We start from the raw sequence: 17,174 nt of genomic DNA on the forward strand, positions 1-17,174 counted from the left end.
AAATAAGGGAACAATTAAGACACAAATAAGGGACAGGTGTTATGAACAGACAAAACCAAATGAACATGAAACATAGAACGGTGGCAGCTAGTACTCCGGAGACGACGACCGCCGAAGCCTGCCCGAACAAGGAAGAGGAGCAGCCTCGGCCGAAACCGTGACATGCTGGGATCCCTCGTGTACTGTTGCCACTTCATAGAAGAATCCCTACTGTTGACCAATCACCGCAACCTGGTCTCAGAGCATTTCGTATTATACTGTATGAAAATCAGAAAACATAATTTAGTATGATATGTTACGTTTCGTATTGTATATATTAATTTGTGGATGTCCATCACCCATTTCATATATGTTACGAATTACAATTCGTATTATATGTTACGAATTTGCAAATGTACAATTTCTTACAAATTTGCAAAAACGTATATGTTACGAATTCTAGCTAGGTGGCTTGGTTGATAATGGTTAGGGTTAGGGTTTAGGGTAGGGTTGAATTTAGGAGTTAGGTTAAAGGGTTAAGGTTAGGGTTAGGGGAAGGGTTAGCTAAAAGGGTTAAGGTTAGGGTTAGGTGAAGGGTTAGCTAAAAGGGTTAAGGTTAGGGGAAGGGTTAGCTAACATGCTAAGTAGTTGGAAAATAGTTTGAAAATAGTAAGTAATTTAGTTGAAAAGTTGCTTAATAGCAAAATGCTAATGTTGTCCGTGACGAGACTCGAACTCACAACCTTTGGGTTGCTAGACATTCACTTTAGGTAACCATCGGTATTATGTAACTATACCAAACATAACATATTATACTAAATGGATTGTCTCAGATAGCAGAGCTTTCTTTTCACTGCTACACCTGGCTATCAGGAAGGAGACGCGTTCTGTCTCCTAGAGATTAACGTACTTTGGTACGAAAAGTGCAAATCAATCCCAGAACAACAGCAAAGGACCTTGTGAAGATGCTGGAGGAAACAGGTACAAAAGTATTTATATCCACAGTAAATTGAGTCCTATATCGACATAACCTGAAAGGCCGCTCAGCAAGGAAGAAGCCACTGCTCCAAAACCGCCATAAAAAAGCCAGACTACGGTTTGCAACTGCACATGGGGACAAAGATCGTACTTTTTGGAGAAATATCCTCTGGTCTGATGAAACAAAAATAGAACTGTTTGGCCATAATGACAGTCGTTATATTTGGAGGAAAAAGGGGGGTGCTTGCAAGCCGAAGAACACCATCCCAAACGTGAAGCACGGGGGTGGCAGCATCATGCTGTGGGGGTGCTTTGCTCCAGGAGGGACTGGTGCACTTCACAAAATAGATGGTATCATGAGGAAGGAAAATTATGTGGATATATTGAACCAACATCTCAAGACATCAGTCAGGAAGTTAAAGCTTGGTCGCAAATGGGTCTTCCAAATGGACAATGACCCCAAGCATACTTCCAAAGTTGTGGCAAAATGGATTAAGAACAACAAAGTCAAGGTATTGGAGTGGCCATCACAAAGCCCTGACCTCAATCCTATAGAAAATGTGTGTGCGGAACTGAAAAAGCTTGTGCAAGCAAGGAGGCCTACAAACCTGACTCAGTTACACCTGCTCTGTCAGGAGGAATGTGCCTAAATTCACCCAACTTATTGTGGGAAGCTTGTGAAAGGCTACCCGAAACGTTTGACCCAAGTTAAACAATTTAAAGGCAATGATACCAAATACTAATTGAGTGTATGTAAACTTCTGACCCACTGGGAATGTGATGAAAGAAATAAAAGCAGAAATAAATAATGATCTCTATTATTATTCTGACATTTCACATTATTAAAATAAAGTGGTGATCCTAACTGACCTAAAACAGGGAATTTTTACTAGGATTAAATGTCAGGAATGGTGAAAAACTGAGTTTAAATATATTTGGCTAAAGTGTATGTAAACTTCCGACTTCAACTGTATCTCCCTGGCATATTACATCATTTATGCAGCAGCATACAATACATTTATATACAGAACCAGAATTTAAAAAACAGTACACTACACTTCCTATGCATCATGTAAATACTCTAAAACAGGTTCATCTCAACATCTAATTTAATTCATCTGCACTGATCTAAGGACACATGATAGGTATAGTATTTCATCAAATGAGAGACTTAATTTCAACCATTAGAGAATGTGAACCAATTCCAGTAGAGAATGTGAAATAAGTTCATTATCCAAGTGGTATAAATACATAATACATGCATTATAAATATTATAATGATTATATTATATTATCAAAACAAGTTAAATCTGTGCTTCAATGCACATCTGGTGTGCATTATAAAAACAGAGGAAGAAAGAGAAGGTGGGGAGAAAGGTGTGAGAGTGTAAAAGACAGAAAGGGAAAGAGATAAGAACAGGGGAGCAGGGAAGACAGTATAATGATTAATGAACTACAGTGCAACTAAACTTCATATTCTCTAAGGTCATCACAATTACATAATAGTGTCTCTAGCGGTGTCTCCTAACCAGCCTTGGGCCTCCAGTTGTCCCGAGGGTTATCTTAGAGCGGTGGCGATGACGGGACTAGGGGTTGTCATCCTCTCTCACATCAAAACATACCTGCAGACAAAAGACAGATGGAGAGAGAGATAGAATTTAAAAAAAAACTAATGCTAACGCTGTCAGTCATCATAATCATCAGGAGGTGAAATGCAAAACTGACCTTAGATCATTAACTCTGGGACTACTACATCTCTATCTGTATTTCAATGTAAAGCATCTCTTTAATAATAATTCCTGTTGACCCGACGAAGTGACTTCTCACCTCTGATCATGATGTGCCCTCTATGTGTCAGGCAGTTCAGAAGCGGGAGGGGTTCACTGACACAGCTGATATAACCTACAGGATTTAGGGAGAAGGGGGAGAGGGATGAAGTGAAGGAGAGACTGTCATTGAGAAAATAAGGTAGTTAAAGAGACAGTGTTCAACAGTAATCTGTGTGCGTGGCCTCACCTTGTGTCCACACTGAGTGGCTGCAGAGTCCTTTATATTGAAAAACATGCAGACACACGAGGACAAACAATATAGCGTAGTTCTATAAATATAAATAATGGGAGTGTCTTACTATTCTCCATGGTTGGTCCTCTTGCCTATTATTTGAAGGTGGAAGGAGCCACAATTATACACCTGAGCCTGCTTACTGCACAACACAATCCATTAATCAGATTGATACACAAGTGTGGGTTATAGGGTGTCTAATTGTTCTACATTTTTTCAATATGGGTGACTTTTAAAAGAGCCCGTTTTGTTTTTGTATAGACATTACCTAAACAGCACCCTCACCTGAGAAGTAGAAATCAAAGGGCGAGAAACTGGGAATTGAATAACTGCAGTTGACATAGCTAAGTAAATGGAAGAATACTCTTATTGCAATATGGGTGGCTCTTAAAAGAGCCTTTGGTTGTGCATAGTGTAGTCTATGGTGTTTCCAGGGAACAGCACCATCTTTGAAGAAGTAGGAGGTGAAGATCTCCCCGCACACGGATTGCATCCCGTGCTGCGTTGTTGGCCCCCATCCTTGCAACATCCTGCAGAGCAGTAGACCTCTCCTCTGGCACACCTCTGGTCCCCTCCTGGTCCTCGTGTCCATCCTCATGAAGTTATGCAGGACACAGGTAGCCTTCACACATGCCTGAATTCCCCCAACAAGGCAGTCCCAGATGGCCTTGGTCACCTAACCGTGCAGTGCCCTATACGGTAACTCTAGGCAATCGTTTTGATGGAATCTCCAGTTGCAAGGTATCTGTAGGAATATGGAAGATAATATAATTACTTTTACATCACCAGGTCATTTTTTCTTTATTTTATTTTACATTTATTTAACCAGGTAAGCCAGTTGAGAAAAAGTTCTCATTTACAACTGCGACCTGGCCAAGATAAAGCAAAGCAGTGTGATAAAAACAACAACAACACAGTGTTACACATGGGATAAAACAAAACATACAGTCAATAACACAATAGAAAATCTATATACAGTGTGTGCAAATGTAGTAAGTTATGGAGGTAAGGCAATAAATAGGCCATAGTGCAAAATAATTACAATTTAGTATTAACACTGGAGTGATAGATGTGCAGAAGAAGATGTGCAAATAGAGATACTGGAGTGCAAATGAGCAAAATAAATAACAATATGGGGATGAGGTAGTTGGGTGGGCTAATTAAAGATGGGCTGTGTACAGGTGCAGTGATCGGTAAGCTGCTCTGACAACTGATGCTTAAAGTTAGTGAGGGAGATAAGAGTCTCCAGCTTCAGAGACTTTTGCAGTTCGTTCCAGTCATTAGCAGCAGAGAACTGGAAGGAATGGCGGCCAAAGGAGGTGTTGGCTTTGGGGATGACCAGTGAGATATACCTGCTGGAGCGCATAATACGGGTGGGTGTTGCTATGGTGGCCAATGAGCTAAGATAAGGCGGGGATTTGTCTAGCAGTGATTTATAGATGACCTGGAGCCAGTGGGATTGGCGACGAATATGTAGTGAGGGCCAGCCAACGAGAGCGTACAGGTCACAATGGTGGGTAGTATATGGGGCTTTGGTGACAAAACGGATGGCACTGTGATAGACTACATCCAATTAGCGGAGTAGAGTGTTGGAGGCTATTTTGTAAATGACATCGCCGAAGTCAAGGATCGGTAGGATAGTCCGTTTTACGAGGGCATGTTTGGCAGCATGAGTGAAGGAGGCTTTGTTGCGAAATAGGAAGCCGATTCTAGATTTAACTTTGGATTGGAGATGCTTAATGTGAGTCTGGAAGGAGAGTTTACAATCTAACCAGACACCTAGGTATTTGTAGTTGTCCACATATTCTAAGTCAGACCCGCCGAGAATAGTGATTCTAGTCGGGCAGGCGGGTGCAAGCAGCGTTTGATTGAAGATCATGCATTTAGTTTTACTAGCGTTTAAGAACAGTTGGAGGCTACGGAAGGAGTGTTGTATGGCATTGAAGCTCGTTTGGAGGTTTGTTAACACAGTGTCCAATGACGGGCCAGACGTATACAAAATGGTGTCGTCTGCGTAGAGGTGGATCTGAGAGTCACCAGCAGCAAGAGCGACATCATTGATATACACAGGGAATAGAGTCAGCCCGAGAATTGAACCCTGTGGCACCCCCATAGAGACTGCCAGAGGTCCAGACAACAGGCCCTCCGATTTGACACATTGAACTCTATCTGAGAAGTAGTTGGTGAATCAGCCGAGGCAGTCATTTGAGAAACCAAGGCTATTTAGTCTGCCAATAAGAATGCGGTGATTGACAGAGTCGTAGCCAGGTGGAAAGCATGGCCAGCCGTAGCAAAATGCTTATTGAAATTCTCGTAGATTTATCGGTGGTGACAGTGTTTCCTAGCCTCAGTGCAGTGGGCAGCTGGGAGGAGGTGCTCTTACTCTCCAAGGACTTTACAGTGTCCCAAAACTATTTGGAGTTAGTGCTACAGGATGCACATTTCTGTTTGAAAAAGCTAGCCTTTGCTTTCCTAACTGATTGTGTATATTGGTTCCTGACTTCCCTGAAAAGTTGCATATCGCGAGGGCTGTTCGATGCTAATGCAGTACGCCACAGGATTTTTTTGTGCTGGTCAAGGGCAGTCAAGTCTGGGGTGAACCAGGGCCTATTTCTGTTGAAATTTTTTGAATGGGGCATGCTTATTTAGATGGAGAGGAAAGCACTTTTAAAGAACAACCAGGCATCCTCTACTGACGGAATGAGGTCAATATCCATCTAGGATACCCAGGCCAGGTCAATTAGAAAGGCCTGCTCGCTGAAGTGTTTTAGGGAGCGTTTGACAGTGATGAGGGGTGGTCGTTTGACCGCGGACCCATTACGGACGCAGGCAATGAGGCAGTGATCGCTGAGATCCTGGTTGAAGACAGTGGAGGTGTATTTAGAGGGTAAATTAGTCAGGATGATATCTATGAGGGTGCCCATGTTTACGGATTCAGGGTTGTACCTGGTAGGTTCCTTGATAATTTGTGTGAGATTGAGGGCATCTAGTTTAGATTGTAGGATGGCCGGGGTGTTAAGCATATCCCAGTTTAGGTCACCAAGCAGTACGAACTCTGAGGATAGATGGGGGGCAATCAATTCACATATGGTGTCCAGGGCACAGCTGGGGGCTGAGGGGGGTCTGTAGCAAGCGGCAACAGTGATAGACTTATTTCTGGAGAGGTGGATTTTTAGAAGTAGAAGCTCAAACTGTTTGGGCACAGACCTGGATAGTATGATAGAGCTCTGCAGGCTATCTCTACAGTAGATTACAACTCCGCCCCCTTTGGCAGTTCTATCTAGACGGAAAATGTTGTAGTTGGGGATGTAGTTGGGACACTGCTAGAACATCAGGGTTGGCGGAGTGTGCTAACGCAGTGAGTAACTCAAACTTAGGGAGGAGGCTTCTGATGTTAACATGCAAAAAACCAAGGCTTTTACGGTTACAGAAGTCAACAAATGAGAGCGCCTGGGGAGTAGGAGTGATACTGGGGGCTACAGGGCCTGGGTTAACCGCTACATCACCAGATGAACAGAGGAGGAGTAGAATAAGGATACGGCTAAAGGCTTTAAGAACTGGTCTTCTAGTGCGTTGGGTACAGAGAATAAAAGGGGCAGATTTCCGGGCGTTGTAGAATAGATTCAGGGCATTATGTGCAGACAAGGATATGGAAGGATATGAGTACAGTGGAGGTAAACCTAAGCGTTGGGTAACGATGAAAGAGGTAGCATCACTGGAGGCACCGATTGAGCCGGTCTCCGTGTGTATGGTGGGTGGGACAAAGGAGCTCTTTGAGGCTGGTTGAGCAGGACTGGGGGCTCTACAGTGAAATTGTATAATAAGAACTAACAGGAACAGCAATAGGCAAGGCATATTGACATGGGAGAGAGGCATAAAGCAATAACAAGTGTTATTCGAGAGAGCTAAGACAACAACTGGTAAGGGCGACGAAAGTTTGGGCTGAGGCTAAACAGATAAACAGGACAGATAAACAGGATGGGGGTACCGTGTAAAGGAACAGTCCAGCAGGCATCAGCTGTGCAGCTGAGGGATCATAAGATCCAGTGAACAGCAATAGGTGAGACCGGGAGCAGTTCGAATGGCTGCTACAGCACAGGCGAGCAGGAAGCACGGCTGTTGATTGCGTGTGCTAGCGGGCCGGGGCTAGCAGATGGATCTTCGTGGTCGTCGCAACGGGAAGCCTGTTGAAACCACATCAGACGATTACGTCGGCAGACCAGTCGTGATGGATCGGCGGGGCTCTGTGTCGACACTAGGAGGTCCCGTCCGGTTGACAGAGAAGTAGATAGCTGGGAGATGGGCCTGGCTTGAGGCTAGCTAAAGGCTAACTGGTGCTTGATTCGCGGGCGGTGGTGATTAGCCAACAACATCAATTCGGTTGCAGCTAGCTAGTTGCGATGATCCGATGTTAAGGTCCAGTGATTCAGTGATTCCGGCAGAAAATCCGATATGTTCTTGGTCGATAGCGCGCTGTGCAGACAGTGCAGACTGGCCGATAATAGTCCAGGCTAGAGCTGGCTGGTAGGTAGTGCAGGCCACGGACAATGGTAAAAACTAATGGCAAGTAGCTAGTTAGCTAGTTAGCTGGCTAGCTGGCTAGTTTCAACTGGAGGTTCTGGATAAAAAGGTAAAATAAATAATAGAATCCATTCCACATTGGGTGAGGCAGGTTGCAGGAAAGTATATTTAGTTGAAGGATGAAAAGTGTGATTGAGAAATATATATGAAAGAGACAAAAAACAGGCTATTTACACGGACACACTACAGAGTACACGACCGCACTGCTACGCCATCTTGGATCATCATTGTGGATTACTACAGTATAATATAACTCAGGGTTCTTCAATTCCGGTCCTGGAGGGCCGAGACACCTCTGTTTTTCATCCTCTCCTTCTAATCAGGGGCTAATTCAGACCTGGGACACCAGGTGAGTGCAATTAACTACCAGGTAGAAATAAAAAACAGAAGTGTTTCGGCCCTCCAGGACCGGAATTGAAGAACCCTGATATAACTTATAACAAATCATGATAACATTGGATAGATAGATGCATGTGCACACACATGTGCATGTGTAGCATATGACAAAAGCAAGATCATATCAAGGATAGCATCACAAATTAATACATAAATACCACTTGAAGCTTGATGATGAGTTGATCATTTGAATCAGCCTTGTAGTGCTAAGACAAAAACAAAAATGTGCACCACTTTGAGTCCCCAGGACCAGGACTGAGAACCACTGCTCTTCATTGGGACCTCTTCTTCGGCATACAGGCTTTCACAGCTTTCTGTGTCTGAGGACAGAAAACATCACAAGAAACAGACTTCTTATACTCAAATTAGACAGCACTGAATATTGTTACTATTATCTCTGTCCTCACTTCTTTCTAGGGACTGGAACTACACAAAAGTACCTTCCCTATCCAGAATAGCCTACTCTCTCCCTTCTTTGACAGTTGGAGCTGATATCCTTTCACTCTCTTCCATGGCTGTTAGCCAGCTACCTACAAATGCATCTGGAGTTTGTTTTTCACAATGATAATTACATCAAGATAGCTAGCTAATATGAAGTTATGTAGCTGGTGAAATTTAATTCACTTAGCAAGCTAGCTAGCTATAAAGGTGGCTAGATAGCTAGCTAGCTACGTTAGCAGTTCATTTGAGTTAGCCTGCACTGTAGCTAGTTAGCTAATAATACATCTTTTTTTTTTTACATTTTCAAAATGTATTTACTTACAGTACTTGAATAGGTTCTCCCAGCCATGTGGACGATTGGAAACAGGGCAGCAAAGTTTGTTTGTCACCAGAGCAGTTTAGAGCATATTACTATTTACCTGTGAATATATTAATGAAATGGAGAACGGATAAAACTATTACCCATTTAATAACCAGCCCTTATTGCTGCACAACAGTACTGCTGCTATATGCTGCCGGACGCCCACAAGCAAGCCACTCTGTAATTTACCGTGTGCTAGTGTACACAGGCATCATGGGGAAAAGTCCACAATGAAACTGACATTAAATGTGGAGAATGGTACATTCGCATTTGTTGGCTATCAAGTAGCCTATTAATTTATATGCCATTGTAGGCTCCTGTAGCCTCCTACCATTCGATACAATAAATATGTTGCAATGACGATGTCACTGGAGTCGTTGCAAATCAATTTGTGCAACTTGTGTAGCCTACCTGGAGCTGGCAAACGGATTTAATAAATAGCCTATAACTTCAGTTTATTGTTGTTGTAGCCTTTTGTTATTGTGCAATTATTAATGGCCACGTTTAGTTAATTAAATTGGAACTGATCAACTGTGATTTCACAGCTCTATCACAATTGCGGATAAACTGTTGTTAGAATGCATTAGATTGATGTAACAGTCAGTCAGACTTGGCTGCAGGTAAACATAAAACACTGGCTATTGTTGACAAGCATATTAGTTCATATCCATATTATTAATATTTGATTCAGTGATGAATTATGACCCCATCCTTAGTAGCCTATTCCAGCAGGCTATTGGGCAACACAAGCACTTCTTACCTCGAAATCGCCTCATTATTCATGTTGAATAAATGAGTCTGTCAATTTGAACTAAGCAAGCTGCTAAATCGTTCACCTTACATCTTGCCTACATCTCGCCTAGGCTTAACATGAGATATAGGCTTATCAGACGCTATAGGCTACCTGCATCTAGCAAACAAAACCATGGCAAAATTGAATTACAATCATAAACCCATATTTTAGTCAGTAGCCTGTGCCTACTGAAATGATAAACCAATCTCACAAATAGGCAATTTATAACGGTTTGTAGTCTGGCACATAATAATGAAACAATTGCCAGCAAATAGCCTAACATTAGTTTTTGGAAGTTTGCCCAAGTGTTTCTTGCGCAGAGATTGAAATCCTCTGTACAACTTTCATCACTCAAACTCTCCTGTCGGATTTATGTAGTTAGTTATGCACATGCGCAAAGGGGAATTATTTTCAATCACAGCAGTCAAACGAGTGAAATCGAGATCCATTGATGGAAAATGATCTGGCGAGTTTAATAAGGGCGAATTGTATTTTCTCTCGCGACATGTTAAAAATTCCTTTATTACATCACGTTAGCTCGCAATAATTTATTATTTTAATGGAAAACCGAATTTAGCTTCTTACGTTATTACAAGGTACGTCGATAACGTTATGGAAAAGGGGTTTATTGGATAAGCTAAATGTGGCAACTCCTCTCTTTCTACTCAAAACATGTTTTAGGCTGGTTTTCAGGCATTGTGGGCAACTTTTGAGTGATCGACCTGGCAACCCTGGGTCAGAAACCCCAGTTGTTATCCTCACTCCCGCTGTTTGATACCGAAGAGGAAAAAAAGGATACTACGAAAATGAAACCCATGGTAAATTGATTGAATCAGGTTTTAGACACCTTGCTGGATCAAAAACATGCACACTGTATGTGGCCCCATTGCCCTTTGAAGTACAGTAAAGTCATCTAGCCAACGTTTCAAAACAGTGGTCACCAACCGGTCGACCGCGATCGACTGGTCAATCTTCAAGGCATTCCTAATCGATCACCAAACATTTCTGTAGAAAAGCCAATGATAAAGGCTTGCGCTCCTTGTTTTATTATTATTCGTGTTCCGCTGTTGACGGTAGGGAACCTTGATTCAGAAGCCCTGCGCACCGGGTAGGCAAAGTGTTCCCATTTTGAACCATTTCATTTGTCTGAAATTACAAACTCCATCTACCCGGCGGACCGGGAGATCTGTGGCTAAATCGAGTTCGCCTACTGCGCTGGCCAATCGCATCGGATAGCTCAAATCACAGTGCCTACAAGTTTGATACTAGCCAACGTGAGATTTCATAACTTTTAAAACCATGACCAGAGAGAGAGAGAGTGTCAAAGAATACAGCAAAGAGCTGCTGTTTTTATGAGTGAGTTCATGTTAAATGTTTTATTACGCACTGTCCACTGTTTTTATTCAACACTATTACAAAACATAAAACGCCTTCTCCCTCCCACTCGCGCTGCAGCTGCAATGAATGAGAAGACAAGTGTATCGATAGCCCTGCGTTTTTATTATTATTAGCAGCTCGTCGTGTATATTTTAATATCGAGGAATATTTCACTTTCTGTGGTCATAGGAACCACATTCATTTGTGCTTGAGGCAGATGCGGATGCGGTGCGACTCGAGTTTCGCCATCAGATGGAAGGCGGTGTCCCCTGTCTCTGGTCAGTCTCACCTGAGGAAAGGAAGGAGAGAGCAGAGACCGCGAGAGGCTGACCCTTTGCTGCTCCCTTCCTCCGCTGAGACTAATGCCGTGTTCAAAACAACTGGGATCTCGGACATCTCCTACTTCAGTGCGTTCAAAACAACTGGGAACTCAAAAAAAAAAAAAAAGATATCTCCTACTTCAGTGCGTTCAAAACAACTGGGAACTCAACAACAACAAAAAAAAGATATCCGACTGGGAAAAATCGTTTTCAACGGGTCATCCAACTCAGAATTCCAACTCGGAAACTCGGGCATCTTCCTAGAGCCCCGACATTCTGACGTCATGATTTAACCAAGTTTTTTCCCCCCGAGTTCCCAGTTATCGTGAAAGCACCAGGACCATCAGTCCAGTAAAATAAAAAAGCAAATTATTAGCAAATTATTTCATTTTATACTCAGCTGTGCCTCGCAAGTGCTACACCAACTGATTAATTTTGTTATCAAAGCTCGAGTTTTGAAATTGCCTATAATAGGGTCTGAGAAGAAAAATATTGGCAGGCCAGGCATATAGCCAATATGCTGTGATAATGTATTAGGCCTGCCTACTGCACAAATGTCATTCCTACAGAACTCTTTTATTAGGTAAATGTAAGTCATGTTTTTAAAAAATCTGAGCGGTAGATCTTGGCTTGATTTTTGACTGCGAAAGTTATCTTTACTCAGAAAAGGTTGGTGGCCACTGTTTTAAAACAATGAAATGTCTTGAACATAGTTCTTACAGAGCCCAGCCCTCTCGCGTCCCGCCCCCTCACAGCTGCTGAAGCTCAAGCTGCTGTATCAAGCAGTGGGCTTGTCAGGTGTACGGAGTAACTAACAACGGCGTAAACTTTCCCCTTGGAAAACCGATCGTATTTCATTTGATTGACAAACACAAATCGATACCATGCTTAGACGGATACTTCAAATGGTAAGATTCCAGAATCAAATCGACAGGCGTGCAGTGTGAAACCAAGTCCGTTTTCTTGTGTTGTACAGGCCTTCCCTTCTGTGTCTGTCTGTTGTCAGCCAGCGAGGCCGACACAACAAAACCAGCCTATTGATACATGGCTCTGATGCTAGCTAGTTATTTAAGGTTCGCTAGCTGGCTCAAATGTCCACGTATATAAACAGTCAGTCTGAACAGTCAGTAGACAGTTAACTTAGCGTGTTGTTACAATTCATTTACTACTAACTTAGCTGAAGATGATAGTTTGGCTCATGCTATGGCTGATGGTTAAAATGTAGTTAGCTCGCTAACTACCTAGCGACGGTACCTAACGTTACGCAACATGTCCGGCCACCTAGCTAGCGCTACAGGTTAGCGGTTGTAATTGTTACTAGTTAGATAGCCAGCTAACCTAGTTCTCTGGAGGATGCCCAAGACTAGCAGGCTAGCTACGTTAACCTAGGACCGCTACCTAGATGGCCAACGTTAGCCTTCTCGTTTAGCTATGTGGGTAGATAATTAGCTTTGTAGCAAATAATTAATGGCAATATCAGACATTCCCTCCAAAGATTTTTATAACTAACCCAAGATAAACCACAGCCTGTCGTTTCTAATGTAACGGGCAGAACAAGCAAGGAGGGAACGCCTACTCTGTGAAGTGCGCGTGTGCAATAACTTTTCGCTCATGCGTTCCTTCTAAACAACGCAATTTTTTCAACTTTGCCAATGGTAAAGTCTACAAAACGTAGTCGACTCTGTTCGTAACCCATTATAGTTTTTGAAACAGAACTGTATTGAGATAAAATGTTTAATCGATGAGAAAATTAGCCAAAATCGGCCAAAATTCATCCTGCTCCATCTTTCAATTCAATTTCATTTTAAGGGCTTTATTGGCATGGGAAACGTATGTTAACATTGCCAAAGCAAGTGAAGTAGATAGTAAACAAAAGTGAAATAAACAATAAATATTAACAGTAAACATTACACTCAGAAGTTCCAAAAGAATAAAGACATTTCAAATGTCATATTATGTATGTGTGTGTGTGTATATATATATATATATATATATATATATATATATATATATATATATAAATAGTTAAAGTACAAATGGGAAAATAAATCAACATAAATATGGGTTGTATTTACAATGGTGTTTGTTCTTAACTGGTTTCCCTTTTCTTGTGGCAACAGGTCACAAATCTTGCTGCTGTGATGGCACACTGTGGTTTTTCACCCAGTAGATAAGGGAGTTTATCAAAATTGGGTTTGTTTTCGAATTCTTTGTGGATCTCTGTAATCTGAGGGAAATATGTGTCTCTAATATGGTCATACATTTGGCAGGAGGTTAGGAAGTGCAGCTCAGTTTCCACCTCATTTTGTTGGCAGTGTGAACATAGCCTGTCTTCTCTTGAGAGCCAGGTATGCCTACGGCGGCCTTTCTCAATAGCAAGGCTATGCTCACTGAGTCTGTACATAGTCAAAGCTTTCCTTAAGTTTGGGTCAGTCACAGTGGTCAGGTATTCTGCCGCTGTGTACTCTCTGTTTAGAGCCAAATAGCATTCTAGTTTGCTCTGTTTTTTTGTTAATTCTTTCCAATGTGTCAAGTAATTCTCTTTTTGTTTTCTCATGATTTGGTTGGGTCTAATTGTGTTGTTGTTGTTGTCCTGGGGCTCTGTGGGTCTGTTTGTTTGTGAACAGAGCCCCAGGACCAGCTTACTTAGGGGACTCTTCTCCAAGTTAATCTCTTTGTAGTTGATGGCTTTGTTATGGAAGGTTTGGGAATCACTTCCTTTTAAGTGGTTATAGAATTTAACGTCTCTTTTCTGGATTTTGATAATTAGCAGGTATCGGCCTCATTCTGCTCTGCATGCATTCTTTGGTGGTTTACGTTGTACACAGAGGATCTTTTTGCAGAATTCTGCATGCAGAGTCTCAATTTGGTATTTGTCCCATTTTGTGAATTCTTGGTTGGTGAGTGGACCCCAGACCTCACAACCATAAAGGGTAATGGGTTCTATAACTGATTCAAGTATTTTTAGCCAGATCCTAATTGGTATGTCAAATTTTATGTTCCTTTTGATGGCATAGAAGGCCCTTCCTGCCTTGTCTCTCAGATCGTTCACAGCTTTGTGGAAGTTACCTGTGGCGCTGATGTTTAGGCCGAGGTATGTATAGTTTTTTGTGTGCTCTAGGGCAACGGTGTTTAGATGGAATTTGTATTTGTGGTGCTGGCAACTGGACCTTTTTTGGAACACCATTATTTTTGTCTTACTGAGATTTACTGTCAGGGCCCAGGTCTGACAGGATCTGTGCAGAAGATCTAGGTGCTGCTGTAGGCCCTCCTTGGTTGGTGACAGAAGCACCAGATCATCAGCAAACAGTAGACATTTGACTTCAGATTCTAGTAGGGTGAGGCCGGGTGCTGCAGACTTTTCTAGTGCCCTCGCCAATTCGTTGATATATATGTTGAAGAGGGTGGGGCTTAAACTGCATCCCTGTCTCACCCCACGGCCCTGTGGAAAGAAATGTGTTTTTTGCCAATTTTAACCAATAATGTCGTATGTCTTTCCCCCAACCCCACTTTCCATCAATTTGTATAGCAGACCCTCATGCCAAATTGAGTCAAAAGCTTTTTTGAAATCAACAAAGCATGAGAAGACTTTGCCTTTGTTTGTTTCTTTGTCAATTAGGGTGTGCAGGGTGAATACATGGTCTGTCGTACGGTAATTTGGTAAAACGCCAATTTGACATTTGCTCAGTACATTGTTTTCACTGAGGAAATGAACTAGTCTGCTATTAATGATAATGCAGAGGATTTTCCCAAGGTTGCTGTTGACGCATATCCCACAGTAGTTATTGGGGTCAAATTTGTCTCCACTTTTGTGGATTGGGGTGATCAGTCCTTCTTTCTGACATTCTTTGACCAATCCGTGATTGCCAACATGTTCAAAACAAAATGTAGTTCGAGGCATTGGTGGAATCAAAGCTACCGAATGTTGTAAAAGTTAGCTACAGCTAGCTAGCCCCATTCCAACAATTCATGTTGCATGACCTCGGTTGTAGTGGTCAGACAGCAGAACAGTCTTTGTCCATGCTAAACCACAGATGGACATTAATTCAGTGATATCAGAGAGGATTCTTTGATGATATTCAGATATTTATCTCTAGCCTACTTGTCAATCACCACAACCGTTTTGGTCAGTTACACTTGATCTTGTTTGCTAATTCTGTCACATACTGCATTTCACTTGTATTTCACATTAGGTCTTTCCCCTATGTTATTTGGAATTGTCAAGGAAAGATTACATACTCAGTAAAGTTGGATGCTGGCTAGGACACCATGAGGTTATGGGTTAAAAAAAATTAGGTAAAGATGAAGACAATCAGTTCTAGGAGATACTCCCTCAATGTGATCCACATTGGCAACTTTCCATGTTTCAAACACTGTATGAGCGTGGTATGCCATGTAGAGTTCTGGACCTCAGTGAAAACCACCCAAAAAAACAGACAGCCCTAAATTGTATATTATGACACTGGCAGGCCAGTTTCCCGCCAAAGATGTGCTCCGATGTTAGAACCTCACAGAAGTTATATTTTGGCTTGTGTAGAGAACCCTCAACACAAATGATCGGCACCAACCATAGCCAGCCAAAATTGATTTTGATTAAATGTTATCTTCTTCAAAAAATACACAAACGTATAGATTTCCTGAATTCCTTACAATGTGGAAGATAACACTGCTTTGTTCTTTTGGTTAATCATCATCATGTGTACTGAAGGACTTCTCTACACACAATGTTGAAAATGAGTCAGTCACACAGTCAGAAAGTAGCCTCTAGTCTAGTAGGCCTAAAGGCGTCCACATGCTTCCCATCCCAAACACTTCGGAAGAGTTTGTGCATATATTATGACGACGTTTTGTGCTGGTTTTGTTCGTTTTGGTCTTCGGCATAAGCATTGGAAAGCACAGGGATGGGATCATCATTTTGGTCAATTATGTAGCCCACGACCCCTAATGTATGCAATACATTAAGATGCACGTGTACTACAAATACAATGGGAGAAACCCAGCAGTAGATTTATAGCTATTCAATCAGACCAAAAAGAGAAGAGAATATTTACAAACAATAGAAAAAAATTAGAGGAACATCACACTAATTTTGATCAATGATTTGTTGTCACAGAGAGGGCCGATATATCGGCGCTATATTGTATAGTTTTGACAATATCGCAATATTATTTTTGCGCTAGTTGACTGTACCTGCACCAAAACTCCAGTATTTTTCCTTTATAGCTTGTGCTCCATCTTTTTAAATAAGGAGCCATTTTGTTTTCAGCACTTCTTATTTCCATGATTGATCGAAACTCTTTTTTTCATGGCTCTCTCTTGTCCCTCTGCAGCAGACATATGGTGAGCAATATATTTGAAACATCGAATCTCAATAAAATCACAGTATCGAATCGCAAATCCATATAGAATCGTGAGAATCGCAGTATTGTGAGGTTCCCGGCAATTCCCAGCCCTAAACATAACACTATCACATTTGCCTGTTGGCTGTGAAAATGTTTGTTAATCAATGATCAGAAGTTAGTTTATCTTCACGTGCATTTCGTTGTTATTTTGTTTAACTCGACCCTCACAGTCGGCATTGCTGTCATTTGTGAGCAGGTCCTTCTGCATATACCACTACGCGCAAACAGATGAAATGGTGTAATATCTGCCCACCCGGGTAAGAATTGGGCACACCCAATCTTTTCCCCCCAGACAAGTGCAGTACATCACCTGTAAGGATTGGAAGGTATATGATGGAAGAATAGCACAGTGTATGTAAGTGTACTACTGCCTTCGAGGACCGATATTTTGTAGTGCATGGGGTAGAGTGCATGCCTCTGCACCGCAGTATCATAGGATCGAGCCTCCCTTCAGCTGATCCCACTCTCTCAATACATTGGCTGGA

General features: G+C 42.0%; 1 protein-coding gene across 1 annotated transcript in view; it reads left to right on the forward strand.

Annotated features, from left to right (window-relative positions):
• Positions 1-12,062: 12,062 nt before the first annotated feature.
• Positions 12,063-17,174, forward strand: part of LOC311136929 (early endosome antigen 1-like) — a 56,485-nt gene continuing 51,373 nt past the window's right edge. The window contains exon 1 of the mRNA XM_084171248.1: positions 12,063-12,195. Coding sequence (XP_084027374.1) covers positions 12,172-12,195 — 24 coding nt within the window. The 5' untranslated portion in view covers positions 12,063-12,171. The remainder of the gene's footprint in view (positions 12,196-17,174) is intronic.

This window comes from Coregonus lavaretus (assembly GCF_964263955.1).
Source record: "Coregonus lavaretus genome assembly, chromosome: 11".
Lineage (NCBI taxonomy): Eukaryota > Metazoa > Chordata > Actinopteri > Salmoniformes > Salmonidae > Coregonus > Coregonus lavaretus.